General features: G+C 37.1%; 2 protein-coding genes across 2 annotated transcripts in view; one reads left to right on the forward strand and one right to left on the reverse strand.

Moving 5' to 3' along the window:
- The window catches only part of LOC124594818 (cyclin-dependent kinase-like 5), a 353935-nt gene extending 352785 nt beyond the window's left edge, over window positions 1–1150 (forward strand). The window contains exon 10 of the mRNA XM_047133262.1: window positions 407–1150. Coding sequence (XP_046989218.1) covers window positions 407–478 — 72 coding nt within the window. The 3' untranslated portion in view covers window positions 479–1150. The remainder of the gene's footprint in view (window positions 1–406) is intronic.
- Window positions 340–13507, reverse strand: part of LOC124594819 (SH2 domain-containing protein 4B-like) — a 639722-nt gene continuing 626554 nt past the window's right edge. Inside the window, exons 5-9 of the mRNA XM_047133263.1 lie at window positions 13332–13488; window positions 12348–12495; window positions 11979–12133; window positions 8111–8308; window positions 340–2701 (exon numbers count right to left, since the gene is read on the reverse strand). Coding sequence (XP_046989219.1) covers window positions 2577–2701; window positions 8111–8308; window positions 11979–12133; window positions 12348–12495; window positions 13332–13488 — 783 coding nt within the window. The 3' untranslated portion in view covers window positions 340–2576. The remainder of the gene's footprint in view (window positions 2702–8110; window positions 8309–11978; window positions 12134–12347; window positions 12496–13331; window positions 13489–13507) is intronic.

Consider the following 13507-nt stretch of genomic DNA (forward strand, 5'->3'; position numbering starts at 1 on the left):
TTGTACTCACTTTATCTGGAGCTGCCAGACAAGCATGACTGTGAAATGGTGTTTCCTTTGCATGGATTTATTTAGTTTAACACTTTTAGATTGAAATAACAGGTAAAAAAATATGTTTACCATTGAAATTGTTCTGTTGTGATTAGACTCAGGTCTGATAAAACTACATACTAATTGAATGTTCAGTCATAGTGAAGACTAACAATGTTGAACAACTTCATTTTCTAAATGTAAATGCAGCTTTAAATATAATTCTTCATAAGGAATTAATGGGAAGATCAGGATGGAAAAAAATGTGTATAATCTCCTTATGAAGCACAACATTGAATACAAATCCTATGCAAGAACTGACACTTTATTACATTAATGTTTTGTGCACTGAAGTGATTGTTTTCCTTTTTTGCAGAGAGGCAGTTCTTCTCGTTCACCATCACAGAGCCCCAAAACAAGATTTGGTTCTAACTTACCATTTGTATGAGACACTCAGAAATAGACGTACAAGAAATTTCTCAAAATCTTTAAGTTTCAGTACACACTGATCACGAAAGCCGTGGTACATTTAGGAAAAGGATGGTTAACTGTAATGTACTGGATGAGTAATTTTAAACTGGAGAGTTTACAGTATCTTCAAAGTATTCAGTATATTATAAAATATGAACAATAAGGGAAAAAGCAAGATTGACATACACAGTATATTTGTACTAGACAATCATCATTATATTTCCATATCACATGAAACTAATTGTGGAAATAATCAGAAGCAAGAGGGCAGTCTATGCCTTGTGAACTAAACATTTCCAAGTACAGATCTGTTATTGAAACATCACAACGAAGTCTTAACAAATTTCAGTTCACAATTACATATCCATGAACATCATAGAATGTCAATATTCTGCTTTCACAGACCTCCTTTCAGTATCTTCTTGCCAGATACATGATCACTAATTTGGTGAATTAATGTTCTGATTGAAAAATCATTTATGTATTAATTTTGTTTGTGTGTGGTACCTATCTTTACTTAAGCTACTGCTTAAATTGCAGTGATTGTTTGCATAATGATGCAGAAAGTGTAAATCAGAATAATGAACATTTATTAAAAATTTAAAAAAAAGTTTATTTTGATGTCTAAATTTATTATGTTTACAATTTCTCTCTGGAATTACATTGTCATCCAGTGTAAATCTTGTTCTTCAAATACTTTTTGTTTTATTATTCTTCATTTGTATCTGTTTTTGAGACAGATGTTTTTATAATACTTTCAAGGAGAAGCACCAAATTTTAAAAAACATAGAGTGATCATGTATGAAAAAGATGAAATTTCGTTGATCTCTTTTGTGATGAGTGATGGAGTGCAATCATAAGAAATTTGTTCTTGATACATATGGAACCCAAGTTGGGAAAATTATATTTTTTACAACAGATAGTCACCTTATATTTGTATAAAATATTTTTTAAAACTGTGTACATAGTTACTGTTTGCTGTTTTGATGTGTGTTTTCCAATAAATTGTAAATCATATAATTTTGTTTTCCTCTGTTGTATGAGTCCCACATACAAAATTAGCCAAATAGTGCCTGCTGTCCTTAGTATAAGGAACTGCTGTTTTGATTCATGACAGACAGGTGACATATACTATGAGCTCTCAAAAACAGCTGTTCAGATTATGATATGAATAGAAATCACTGCAGTTATTCTAGGGATAGTCTCAAACCCCTTTGCAAAACTGACACAATATCATAATCAGAAAATGAATACACATAAATCAGTGTACATCAGTCATAGTTCTGGCTATTATTTTACTTAGAAGGAATTGGAATTATAAAACTAATTTTTATAGAGTAAAGCACTAAAATCTTGTATTAGTAACAATGAAGAGTAAGTTTATAGCAGCAATGAGCACCAATATAAAATTTATTTTCTTCTTTTTTAATGTAGGGCTGAAAGCAACCAGACTAATTATATTATTGAAAAACTGACATAATACACTGCTATCTCACTGCTTAATACATCTGATAGTTCTATGAGGAAACATAATTATTTTCCTTCTGATAAATGTACATTACAAACTGTACAACCTTACAGCACAAGACAGTGCCCTCTGCATAACCTGGACTACCTCCATTTACATTAATAGCAAGTAAATGAGTCATGGCACTGTGATACTGTCACCTTCCTCTGTGTCAACCACACAGGAATACAACAGTGTTAATGGATAAAAAGTGAGGGTGGATGTTGAAATATTTCATACTACAGAATAACAGCACATTACAACACAAACATTTAACACACACAATCTCTTTGTTTATAAATACCAAGAGTCAATCACTATCCACTGTACAGGTCTTATATTAACAGATTACATTCACTGGTACTACACAAGGAAGTTTGTTTTGAATATTAGCCAAACTTTTTCCTGTGCTTACACTGAAAAAACACATCACTGCTTCACTACCTCTATTTTTTCTAGTTCAGAACTAGAAATGAATTAACTGTGGGTAAATGTTCAGTCTTAGCTATTGCTAATGATAAGCAATTACTTCTGGCTTAGGCATTTCCACTTATGTTTCTGAGGAAAATCACCAGCTGTTTTGAAGCAGTCCTTTGAAAATACTAGGTACCTCATTTCGTGGGCATGGAGATAGTAATCTCTCACCTCCCATCATAGTGATAGGATTTTCTGCATGGTACTGTATCATATCACCTGGAACATATAAATTTACCTTGACAAATCACGTTTTCCATTTTGGAATTAAGTTACACATGTCTTATAATAAAGAAAAATAAACACAAATTAATCTAGGCACAAAATCCAAAGTCAGTACAACGAGCTCAGATAGTGTAACACACTATGTGTTTAAACGGAAAGCAAAACATAGATTACAGTCTTTTGGTAGCAATAATATCCATTCCTAACACAGCTGGGTCTTAGTCCTAAAGTATAAAGCACAATTTAGAATGGGAAATTTAGGAAGCACAAAAAACAGAAGAAAAGAGAAAAAAGGAAGTTACACAGTTGCTGAAAGAAAGGAAAAGTCACTCCACATCATGACTCATAGTACACATTAGGTGCAGGAAAAAATATGGAGTTAACATTGGATCAGCAACCAAATTTGTGATCTACTCTTAATAAGCTATGGCAATGAGAAGGTCAATGGGGAGAGCTAAACTCAGACCAAGTAATGGATGCACAACACTGAACTAAGGTGAGTGATAATTTGCCCTCTCAGTGATTCACTTCCTATCTCTGACTCTTCATTTTCACAGGAATATGTGTTGTTTGAACTAAAAAAGAATGACAAATGAAAAGAATCCAATCGGGAGCAGAACATCTTAGAATCTATTTTGTTGCATAACAAAAGCTCTGAAATGAATGAAGAATATGAATGGGTTTGAAATCTGAATTTGTCACTGTGTATAAAATATTCAAATACTTATGGGAATGAAGCTGGAGGGTAACAGCCACTGCTATTTACACAGGTGTACACTGTCATTTTCAAGGCACAAATGCTGCAAGGGAATGCTGTGCAAGGGAACTTAAAACTTTGATTTTTAAAGCATACCATAAAGATGAATTACTCTCTCTCTCTCTCTCTCTCTCTCTCTCTCTCTCTCTCTCTCTCTCTCTCTTTCTTTCTGTACACACTAGCGCCATCACACAACCGCATCAGAAGTTATCGAGAGTGAACATTAACAGTCCAATGGTTGAGCTGCATTTGTCTTTGTCTCTTGTAACTGATAGGGTGTAAACCTGTTGAAATATTGGCGACTCTCAAAAAGTCACCCAGCTGCAGTCTCATAAGTTATTTGAACATGAATAGGTTTGCTAAACAAGCAGTAAATTTGTCATTAGCAGTCATACTGACATACTTTGCAATACTGAGATACTTTATTTCAAGATGAATCATCTCTGAAAAAATCAAAGTGAACAATTGAATGAAATCTTCACTCTACAGTGGAGTGTGCGCTGATATGAAACTTCCTGGCAGATTAAAACTGTGTGCCGGACCGAGACTCGAACTCAGGACCTTTGCCTTTTGCGGGCAAGTGCTCTGTAAAGTTTGGAAGGTAGGAGACGAGGTACTGGCAGAAGTAAAGCTGTGAGGACGGGGCGTGAGTCGTGCTTGGGTAGCTCAGTTGGTAGAGCACTTGCCCGCAAAAGGCAAAGGTCCTGAGTTCGAGTCTCGGTCCGGCACACAGTTTTAATCTGCCAGGAAGTTTCAAAGTGAACAATGTGTAGCACTTCATTTACAAAGTGTTCAGAGAGATAAGTCTCATACACACAGATGTATATAACACTTCCACTACAATGGTGGTCCTTTCATTATTATGAATTCGCCAATTCCCATTGACAAAGAATTGCAAGCAAATTGCACCAGTAAATTTTCATAATAATAATAATAATAATCAATAAAGTGTAAGTTTTTTTTCATAATTATTCAGTATCTGCAGAAATTAACAGTATTAAATACAGCTGATCCTAGTTGTTGTTGTGGTCTTCAGTCCAGGGATTGGTTTGATGCAGCTCTCCATGCTACTCTATCCTGTGCAAGCTTCTTCATCTGAGTAATTACTGCAACCTACATCCTTCTGAATCTGTTTAGTGTATTCATGCCTTAGTCTACCTCTACAATTTCTACCCTCCACACTTCCCTCCAATACTGAATTGATGATCTCTTGATGCCTCAGAACATGTCCTACTGATCCCTTCTTCTTGTCAGATTGTGTCACAAATTTCTCTCCTCTCCAGTTCTATTCAGTATGTCCTTCTATACCTTTTTGTGTGTTTCACAAATAATGAAAGAAGTAAAGGGAACCACTCACCATATAGTTGGAGTATTGCGCAGTCAATGGGTACACAAAGAAAAATGAAATCATTTAGCCTGCTGTAATGGGCAAACAAATACCAACAGCTAAAATGTGAGAAAACACTATCTAAAAATGTAAAAAAAAAAAACACATTTTGGCCTGCACATAAATGATTGTGCATTGCTCAGTATAAACCACAAGAAGACTGGTTGAAGGACTTCATGGAAGGTGTATTGCTTGATAGAGGAGGTTCTGGTATATTCTGAAGATTTTTCAGCCATGTAGGAATGGGTGCTTTGATAATTTGACAGATCCCCTGAATGATAAAAGAGGTACTTAGCTATGGACAACTCAGTTTTGCTATTTATCCAGTGCTATGAGAAAGACTATTCTATTACCATCTATGCTGTTCATTCTAATTATTACATCCACCAGGCTAAAACTATTACTGATTGATACTGAGTGTGCAATGTGTCAATTGCATCTACATTGCATCATACACTCCAATGTATGGCATACAGTAAAGGTTACTCAGTGTGCTAAAACCATTGTCCTCTCTTCCCATTTCTACGTAGAGGAATAAAGCTAATAAGAACTTCTTCATTAAAAGTTGATTTTCTCTAATTTGATCCACATGGTGATTACACAAAATGTGTGTGGAGTGGACACAATGACCAGTCAGTACCTTTGGGCTTTCATGGCTTGTTGGGGTTGAGTTTTTTTGCAGTTTTTAGGAAGTAATGTATTTCTTCATATGTATAGGAATGTGGGATCTCAGGATTTTGAGAGTACAGCTTTCTGCGGTATATAAAGCATTTACAGGGTATCCCATTGGAATTTCTCAAGATTTTTACTGTGATCTTGCACTGAGTAAATAAACCCATGATGACTGCTTTATATTGTTTTCATTAAGGCAACTTTGTAAGTCTCCTACACCAACAAACAAAGGTTCTGAGTTATGGTTTTGTCAGTGGCTTCATGACAGGATTAGTCTTCCTTAGTATTTTGCAATAAATATTAGTCAGTCATCTGCCTTCTCAATAGTTACAGCTATGTGGTAACTATCAAACTCTGGACAGATACTCCTGTATGTTTGAGATTCATGAGACTTCCAAGACTGGTGATAATTGTGTGCATAATCAACTGATATTAAATCTTTTAACCCATTTATTTATGTGACACTATAGTTATTTACACTGAGAGTGTCAGCATTTACATCAGTACTGATCATTTGCAGACCTTCCTGCATTTTGTAGCAAAAAGATAATGTAATTGGATAGATAAAAATATACTCACCAACCAGCAGCAGGAGAACACATATATAAAGGTATAGACATTTTTAAGCTTTTGCAGCCAGTAGCTCCTCCTCCTGGCAGAAGGGTTGAAAAACTTCATCAGCTCTTTTTCTTATCCCCTCTTTCTTCCTATTCAACCCTTCTGCTAGCAGAAGGAGTCACTGGCTCTGAAAGTTTGCAAATTTCTATACCTTTATATGTGCGTTCTCCTACCACCACTTGGTGAGCAGATTTTTTATCCATCCACTTACATTAGTGAACATCCATACAGAGTTAGAAACATTGTCTGCCAGGTCACTTGCATGTAAACCAAACACTACCTCTGCTTCTGATTATGCCGCCACATAAGCAACCAAGTCTTAATCAAATTCCACACATTTTTCTGTATTCTGTAAGCACTCATTTAATTTACTGGGTTACTCAGAGAAACTGTATCATAGCCTTTCTGGAAGCCAAGAAAAACTTGTTTCTGTCTTGGTTCTGATATTTACAACATTATGCACGTCATGTATAAATAAAATGAGCCAAGTTTCACGTGATGTCCATCGTGGTATCAAGAAAGTCATCCAACATAAGATAAAATACATTTACACAGGGAATTTGTGTCAGCAGTTTAAGTCTTTAATTGGAGCATTTGTTATGTGAACCATTTTAAATACTAAGAAGACCAGCACCTTTTTTAATCATATTTGACACACTGTTATTTCAGCTAGATGAGTCACCTGTTCTTCACCTCAGTTGGTATAGAATCTAATATGAACCCCCATCAGAACTAGTGATGTTTCTCTATCAAGTATCTTCTTATTCTTCTTCTTCCCCTTCTTGTTCTTCTTCTTCATTGGTTCAACTCCATTCCCATTTATGGCTATATATTACATTCTTTGAAGAAACAATTTACGCCGGCCGCGGTGGTCTCGTGGTTCTAGGCGTTCAGTCCGGAACCGCGCGACTGCTACGGTCGCAGGTTCGAATCCTGCCTCGGGCATGGATGTGTGTGATGTCCTTAGGTTAGTTAGGTTTAAGTAGTTCTAAGTTCTAGGGGAGTGATGACCACAGATGTTCAGTCCCATAGTGCTCAGAGCCATTTGAACCATTTGAAGAAACAATTTATGATGATAGAATTTGTATTTCAGTGTTCATTTTATAATCTTCCATCATTATCTCTTCTTAACACATGTATTTGAGCTCCACGTCCCAATTCGTTGCACTCAATGGGAAGGTGATGCTTTCTATTAATTCATAGAATACATGCTGTGTTGCTATCTGTATGCTTATTCTGACTTTTTTCAGCTCTTATTTGTCTATAACGATTCAGCTTCATTTGCATTTGAATAACTTTCTTGTTGCAGTTAGATGATAGAAATATCTCCCTACCTTTCTTAACATTTCATTCAACAGCAGTGGCCAATGAATCTATATGTATCAATGTAAGTGGATGGATAAAAAATCTTGTGATTGTTGATCTCTATCATTAAATTCAGTGATTCCAAACAGTTCAGGGATATTTGTTACAAGTGTGATTACTTATGAGTGGTTTGTCCCAATGACTGCTCAAAACAATTTTTATGATAGGACATTTGCAACAATGACAAAACAATTTTCGTTCCTACACCAAAATTAACTGAAATTTCCCCATCAATACATCATGATTAGGAAATTCATGTGCAATATTTTTATGCTTTCTCTGAAACATTCCATGACTTTCATACTTGATGTGTGCAATTATTGGTATCAAAAATATATTTTCAGTATGTACTCCATTCAGAAGTTAATCCAATTTTTTGTTGCAAGTATTGTGTACTGGTTACTACTGTTACTAACAGACTGTCATTCAAGGACCCCCTGTACTGCCTCTGCAATTCATCAATATTAGATTTTTTTACATGTAAGTACCTTACAGTTAAAGCAATTATCAGCATTGAAGTACTTCTTAATGAAAATGTGTAGACAGATATGACCTATTTGGAGAATTGTACAACTAAAAGTGTGATAATTATTTATATACTTACGCAGTGTGTTGTGACTGAGCTGATTAGCTCCTAAAAACTGATAATGTCCGTTGGAAGCATCAACCAGATAATGCTTACATCGATCTGTATCCTTATAACTGATAGCATAGCCCCATATACGTTCAGACACTCTTACTAAGAATGTTCCCACTGACTGGTCCTGCAAAAGTGCCTCAGCTTCTTGGCGTGTTATGAGTCCTATAGAAATAATTATAAAAATTACATGCTTATGACATTTATGCATCTGTGTATTGATGAATTATTTGTTAAGTAAATCCATTACTGTACAAAAGCTACAATGCCTTTCCAGAATGTAGTAATTTTAAATTCTGTTCATTCTACATTGCTATTCGAGAGCTGTTTCAGCACCAGCAGACAATGATGTTTCTTTAAGTTTCAGTAAAAATAAATTTCAAATGAAGTTGTTACATATACAACTAATTAACTACAAAAGGATAGTAAATTATACAACATCTGTCTCCAAAATCACTTACCAAATAGAGAAAGGGTAAAGCAGGCTATATATAATTTAGTCACAACTTTTGCAGCACATGTTACTCTATACTGCGATATAAAGATGCTATATAAAGACAAGATAATGTTACCAACAATCTCAAAAAGTTCTTGACTGATTTATTTCAGATTTTTACACAATAATCTAATAAAAATGCAAATGTGCATAAGCTATATATATCTTTAAACAATAATGTACAAGTGAGAGAGAACAGGCTGTGCTGTGAAAATGTGCAGTTCAGTTTTCTTACACTCAGTCAGTTTTAACTACAATAGCAGGGCATTTAAGCTATTAGACAGATTGTGCCATTTTGTTTTCTTCCTCCTAGTCTGTTTTAACAGAAAACAGGAAACTTCTATTTGTGGGTTATTGGATTATGATTGGAATACCATTATGCAATCTCAACCATCCAAAAATTTGTAATCCTACCTAATCACAGAATAGAACTATGAAAAATACTGTCACTGAAGCCAGAACTTAATTTTGGCTGGAACACACTGGAATGGCATTCCAGCACATCCCAGGGAAATTTTTTTGAACAGTTTGGCACAGAAGATTTACAACAGGTTCTGCACACATGGAAGATGTATTATTCGTTTGTTCATGTTTAAATGTGTTGCTTACTTGTAGTAATGAATAAGAACTTAAATAAATCCAGTTGTAATATAACTCAATGAGTAGAAGACAAATGATGTTTGAAGCATTTACTAAACATCTGACTCTGCATCTCTTGTCATAATGTGTTTTGCTTGTCATCATGGGCACATCAATGGAAGAACATTTAGGTGACTTATGTACCTTGTTCACAGTCTTATATACTGTGGGGTTGAAATGCAGCTTGCCCGACTTAAATTTTTTTAGCCATCCATTTCATACTCAGGGTTTGAGATTACTTGGGGTTGTGCTAAGTCTACAAATTTCAAAGAACCCCAAGCATTTTTAGGAAAAATTGGTTATGATTACAAATTCATTCTGGGTGCAGTCACACTGACCCATTCCCTCCATAATTTGATCCACAAGAATGTTCCTTTTCAATGGACACCAGCCTGCGAGCATGCATTCACGTTTTTGGAATCAAATTACATTCTGCTCCTTGTTTGGCAACTTTCCATCCTGACCATCACTTGGCTTTGGCTATTCATGCCTCTCATTATGGACTTGGTGTCCCTTCTTGCACAGCAGTATGAGGATGGTTCCAAACATCCAATAGCTTATGCATCAAAAACTCTCGATTCCACTCAGCAGCTCAATTCTCAAGTTGAAAAGGAAATGCTTGCTACTGTCTAGGCCCTCAAACATTTTCGTGTGTTCTTGTATGGGACTAAGTTATGCCTTGTTACTGACCACAAGCCCTTAGTTTCATCGTTTAATCCTTCTACTTCATTGACCAACAAAGCAGCATCTTGCTACAGCTATGAAATAAATTTTTGGCTTACTGCACAGTATGCCAGTGATGATGCGCTGTCCCAGCTTTCAATGGGGATGGATCATATTTTTGATGAGGATGAACTCCTTTGCTTCACTTAGATGTTGAGACACACTGCACAGTGGAAGGGTTACAGGCTCCTGGATCGCACCTACTGTCACTGCTAATCTTGTTTTGCATCAAATTGTTCACCTCTTTCAGCTTCGTTAGCCAGACAGGTCTCCAGGTTGGGCTTCTGATCCTTTGTGTAACTACATCCTCTGCTACCACCTTTTGGTATTTGATGGTGTTGTTCTCTTAGGTAGGGATGGGCTGTTGACTGGGACTGTGATCCCAAACACCCTATGACAGGATGTGCTTCAGCTCCTATGTCAGGGATGTTTGGGGGTCTTGCATACCAAGTATTGACCTATGATGGATAATGGTCTACAGTTTGTGTCTCAGGCCTTTACAATTTCTGTGCCCATCACAGACTCCTGTAGAGATGATATCTCGACATACTTCTTGGGTTAATAAAGGTTTACACTAATGGGGAATCAGAGTCCAGCCGCGATGCTCCAATGTCACCAGCCACACACCCTCCTCCATCTGCACATGCCACCCCATCAATGCCCATCAGTGTGGCCTTCATCTTTATTTGCCCCTGTCCCTGCAGTCTGGGATCAGGGGTTCTGTATTCAACTAAAGTGAATACTCGCCACAGTCCATAGCTTCCAAGGCTGTCGTCTCTGTATAGCATACACCAGTGATGGGCTGGTGGCACCATCACAACCAGCTAAATCCTCACTTAATGGCAAGGGCCATGGGTCCTCCACCTCCTCCTGCAATGTCTGTTGCAGCCTCCCAGGGTGTCCCTTCTGTGGGAGCAGACCTGCCCTCCTTATGGATGTTGCCACCTCCTCCCTCTCCTCCGGGGCCCAGCCCCCTGGCACCTGTTGTTGGGCATTCCTGTGCTACTTTGCTGCCATCAGTGATCCTGCAGTTGCTGACGCCTTTGGGGCCATCAATACCAGCTTCTCTGACCAAGCATCTGCACAGTCCTGCCATGTCAGGGGACCGGATATCAAGATGCTACCAGCTCTCTTGTCACTGGTCCTCTTTATGGTACTTCACAGGGGAGAGACCATCGTGTGTGCCCATGGCCATGCCACTTCTGCCTCTACTCGCTGGTTCTGCTCCAAAATTTCCTTCCACTGCCACCATCTCCTTCAGCATCCACTGCAGAGGCCATGAATATTTCAACTGATGCCCCAACACCCACAATGGGGAAGGGGTGCTATAACTCTGCACATAATACCATGATATGCACTGTGGTACCAGGCCACGAGTGGCCACAGCACTTGCACAAATAGCATAGCATCTACCGCACTGTCTACTGGAGCCCTCCTCTTTAAAAGCACAGTGCAGGGGGAACGTGTCCTCATATTGTGTTCATACTTATTGTCAGCAACTGCTTTTATCAGTACCTGGATTGTTGCTATGTTTGTGTCTATGTTCTCAGCTGTTGTGTGTGGAAGAAGAATAAACTTTGGTTCGTTGTAGCCTTGCTGTTGTTTGAGTCTTACATTACTATGCACATAGCTTGGAGCAAGAGTAACTAATATGCATGAATAAGGCAATGCACAATCATTAATTTAATTTAATGCAGCATGTCCTGTGTGATCACATACGTTAGTCATGAAACCACAGAAAGTTGATAGGAAAATTTAAAACCCAAAAATGGAGACTGTAAAAACCGAACAAACACACAAAAAATTACTGTAGTATATGCAATAAATAATGTTACAATACTAAACTGTGAACTAATGTGAGAAACTCTTGTGCAGAATAATATAATTGTTAACTATATGCAGGTGCATTCAGAGGATACAAGAAGATAAAGCAGAATAAGAATCAGAAGATTAAGGAGGTTGTTTAATTGTACTTACCATGGAACCAAGGAGATATTTGATTAGATGTAGGCTCTAAGCCTGCTCTTCGTGCTATTTCACTAGAGCGGAACCATTCCACCACAGCTTCTTTACTTTCTGGCTTTGCAGTTGTTGTGTTATTAGCTGTGTTGACAGCTGACTGGCTATTTTGACTGAAATGATAAAGATTTGATTCATCATTTGAGAGAAAAGTTTTGTGATTCATCATATTCTTAATGTTCCAAGCTGACTCCAGACAGTAATGTCATAATTTGTGAAGATTTACAACTAAAACAAATCAAATCATCATAGCCTAAGGACTTATGAATTTATTTTGATGTTGATAACTAGGCAAGATCTAAAGATTATCTAAGAAAGAAAATCCACCTGCTGCTAGTTTCCACAGAGAGTGTATTTTTGGTTGAATTGGCCTGAATATCAACATCCATATCCAGTACTGAAGTTCTGCGATGTTCTTCTCGAGCACGCCGTGCTATTTCACGTATCTGCATTTCAGCTTCTTTTGCTTTACGTTCTGAAAAAAAAAGTCAAATCTGTTACTTAGTTAATCAACAATTTTGTTTTTAGAAAATGTACATTTTAATTTTTGTCAAAGTTATTGGAAACGGCGTATGTATTAGTGGTAGGATAGCAAAATTAAAAATGCTGAAGGTTGCAATGAATGCTAGTTGCAGTAACCATTCTTTATTTTCACTTTGACCAAACTTGATGTATAATATTTGAATCAAGCAAGGTGGTGCAGTGGTTAGCACACTAGACTCGCATTCATGTGAATGACAGTTCATAACCCTCGTCCAGCCATCCTGGTTTAGATTTTCCATGATTTTCCTAAATCATTTCAGGCAAATGCTGGGATGGTTCCTTTGCAAGTGCACAGCTGATTTCCTTCTTCATCCTTCCCTAATCTGATGGACCAATGACCTTGCTGTTTGGTCTCTCCCCCAAATCAGCCAACCAGCCAAACAATATTTGGATCAGCAAGCCAAGAGACTTTTCTACTACAATCAACCAAATCAAAGGGAGTGAATGTTATTGTTGTTGTTTGTGATGCCACGAGTTCCTATCTTTCTTCTCTCCAACTTGTGCTTTCTTGAGCCTCATAGCAGACACTGCTGATTAAATGACCAGCATCATCAACTGTGTATCAAAAGACAATTGTATTTCACCAGCCTTAAAGTTAGAAGCAAGCACAATTTTGCACTGCAATTTCATTAGTCCATCAAATCAAGGTAACCTTCTTCCTTTTATATGAATTGTTGCAGTCATAGTTAAAAGAAATAATACATCTTGACTGCTTACTTCTATTTAAAGAACTTACTAAAGTTAACTTATTTTGATAAGTGGTAGTACCTTGCTCCCTCCATAGCTGTTCTTTCTTATGCTCTTCCTCCTCAGCTTCTTTAGCAACTTCTTTTTGTTTACGTTGAATCCGTCTGAATATTTCAGATGTCCTTTCTTCCATCACACGTTTCTCCCAGAGTGCAACACGTTGAGATACCTTCTTTGGCTGAAAAAAGACAAGAAAT

Source organism: Schistocerca americana, chromosome 2 (assembly GCF_021461395.2).
Source record: "Schistocerca americana isolate TAMUIC-IGC-003095 chromosome 2, iqSchAmer2.1, whole genome shotgun sequence".
NCBI lineage: Eukaryota > Metazoa > Arthropoda > Insecta > Orthoptera > Acrididae > Schistocerca > Schistocerca americana.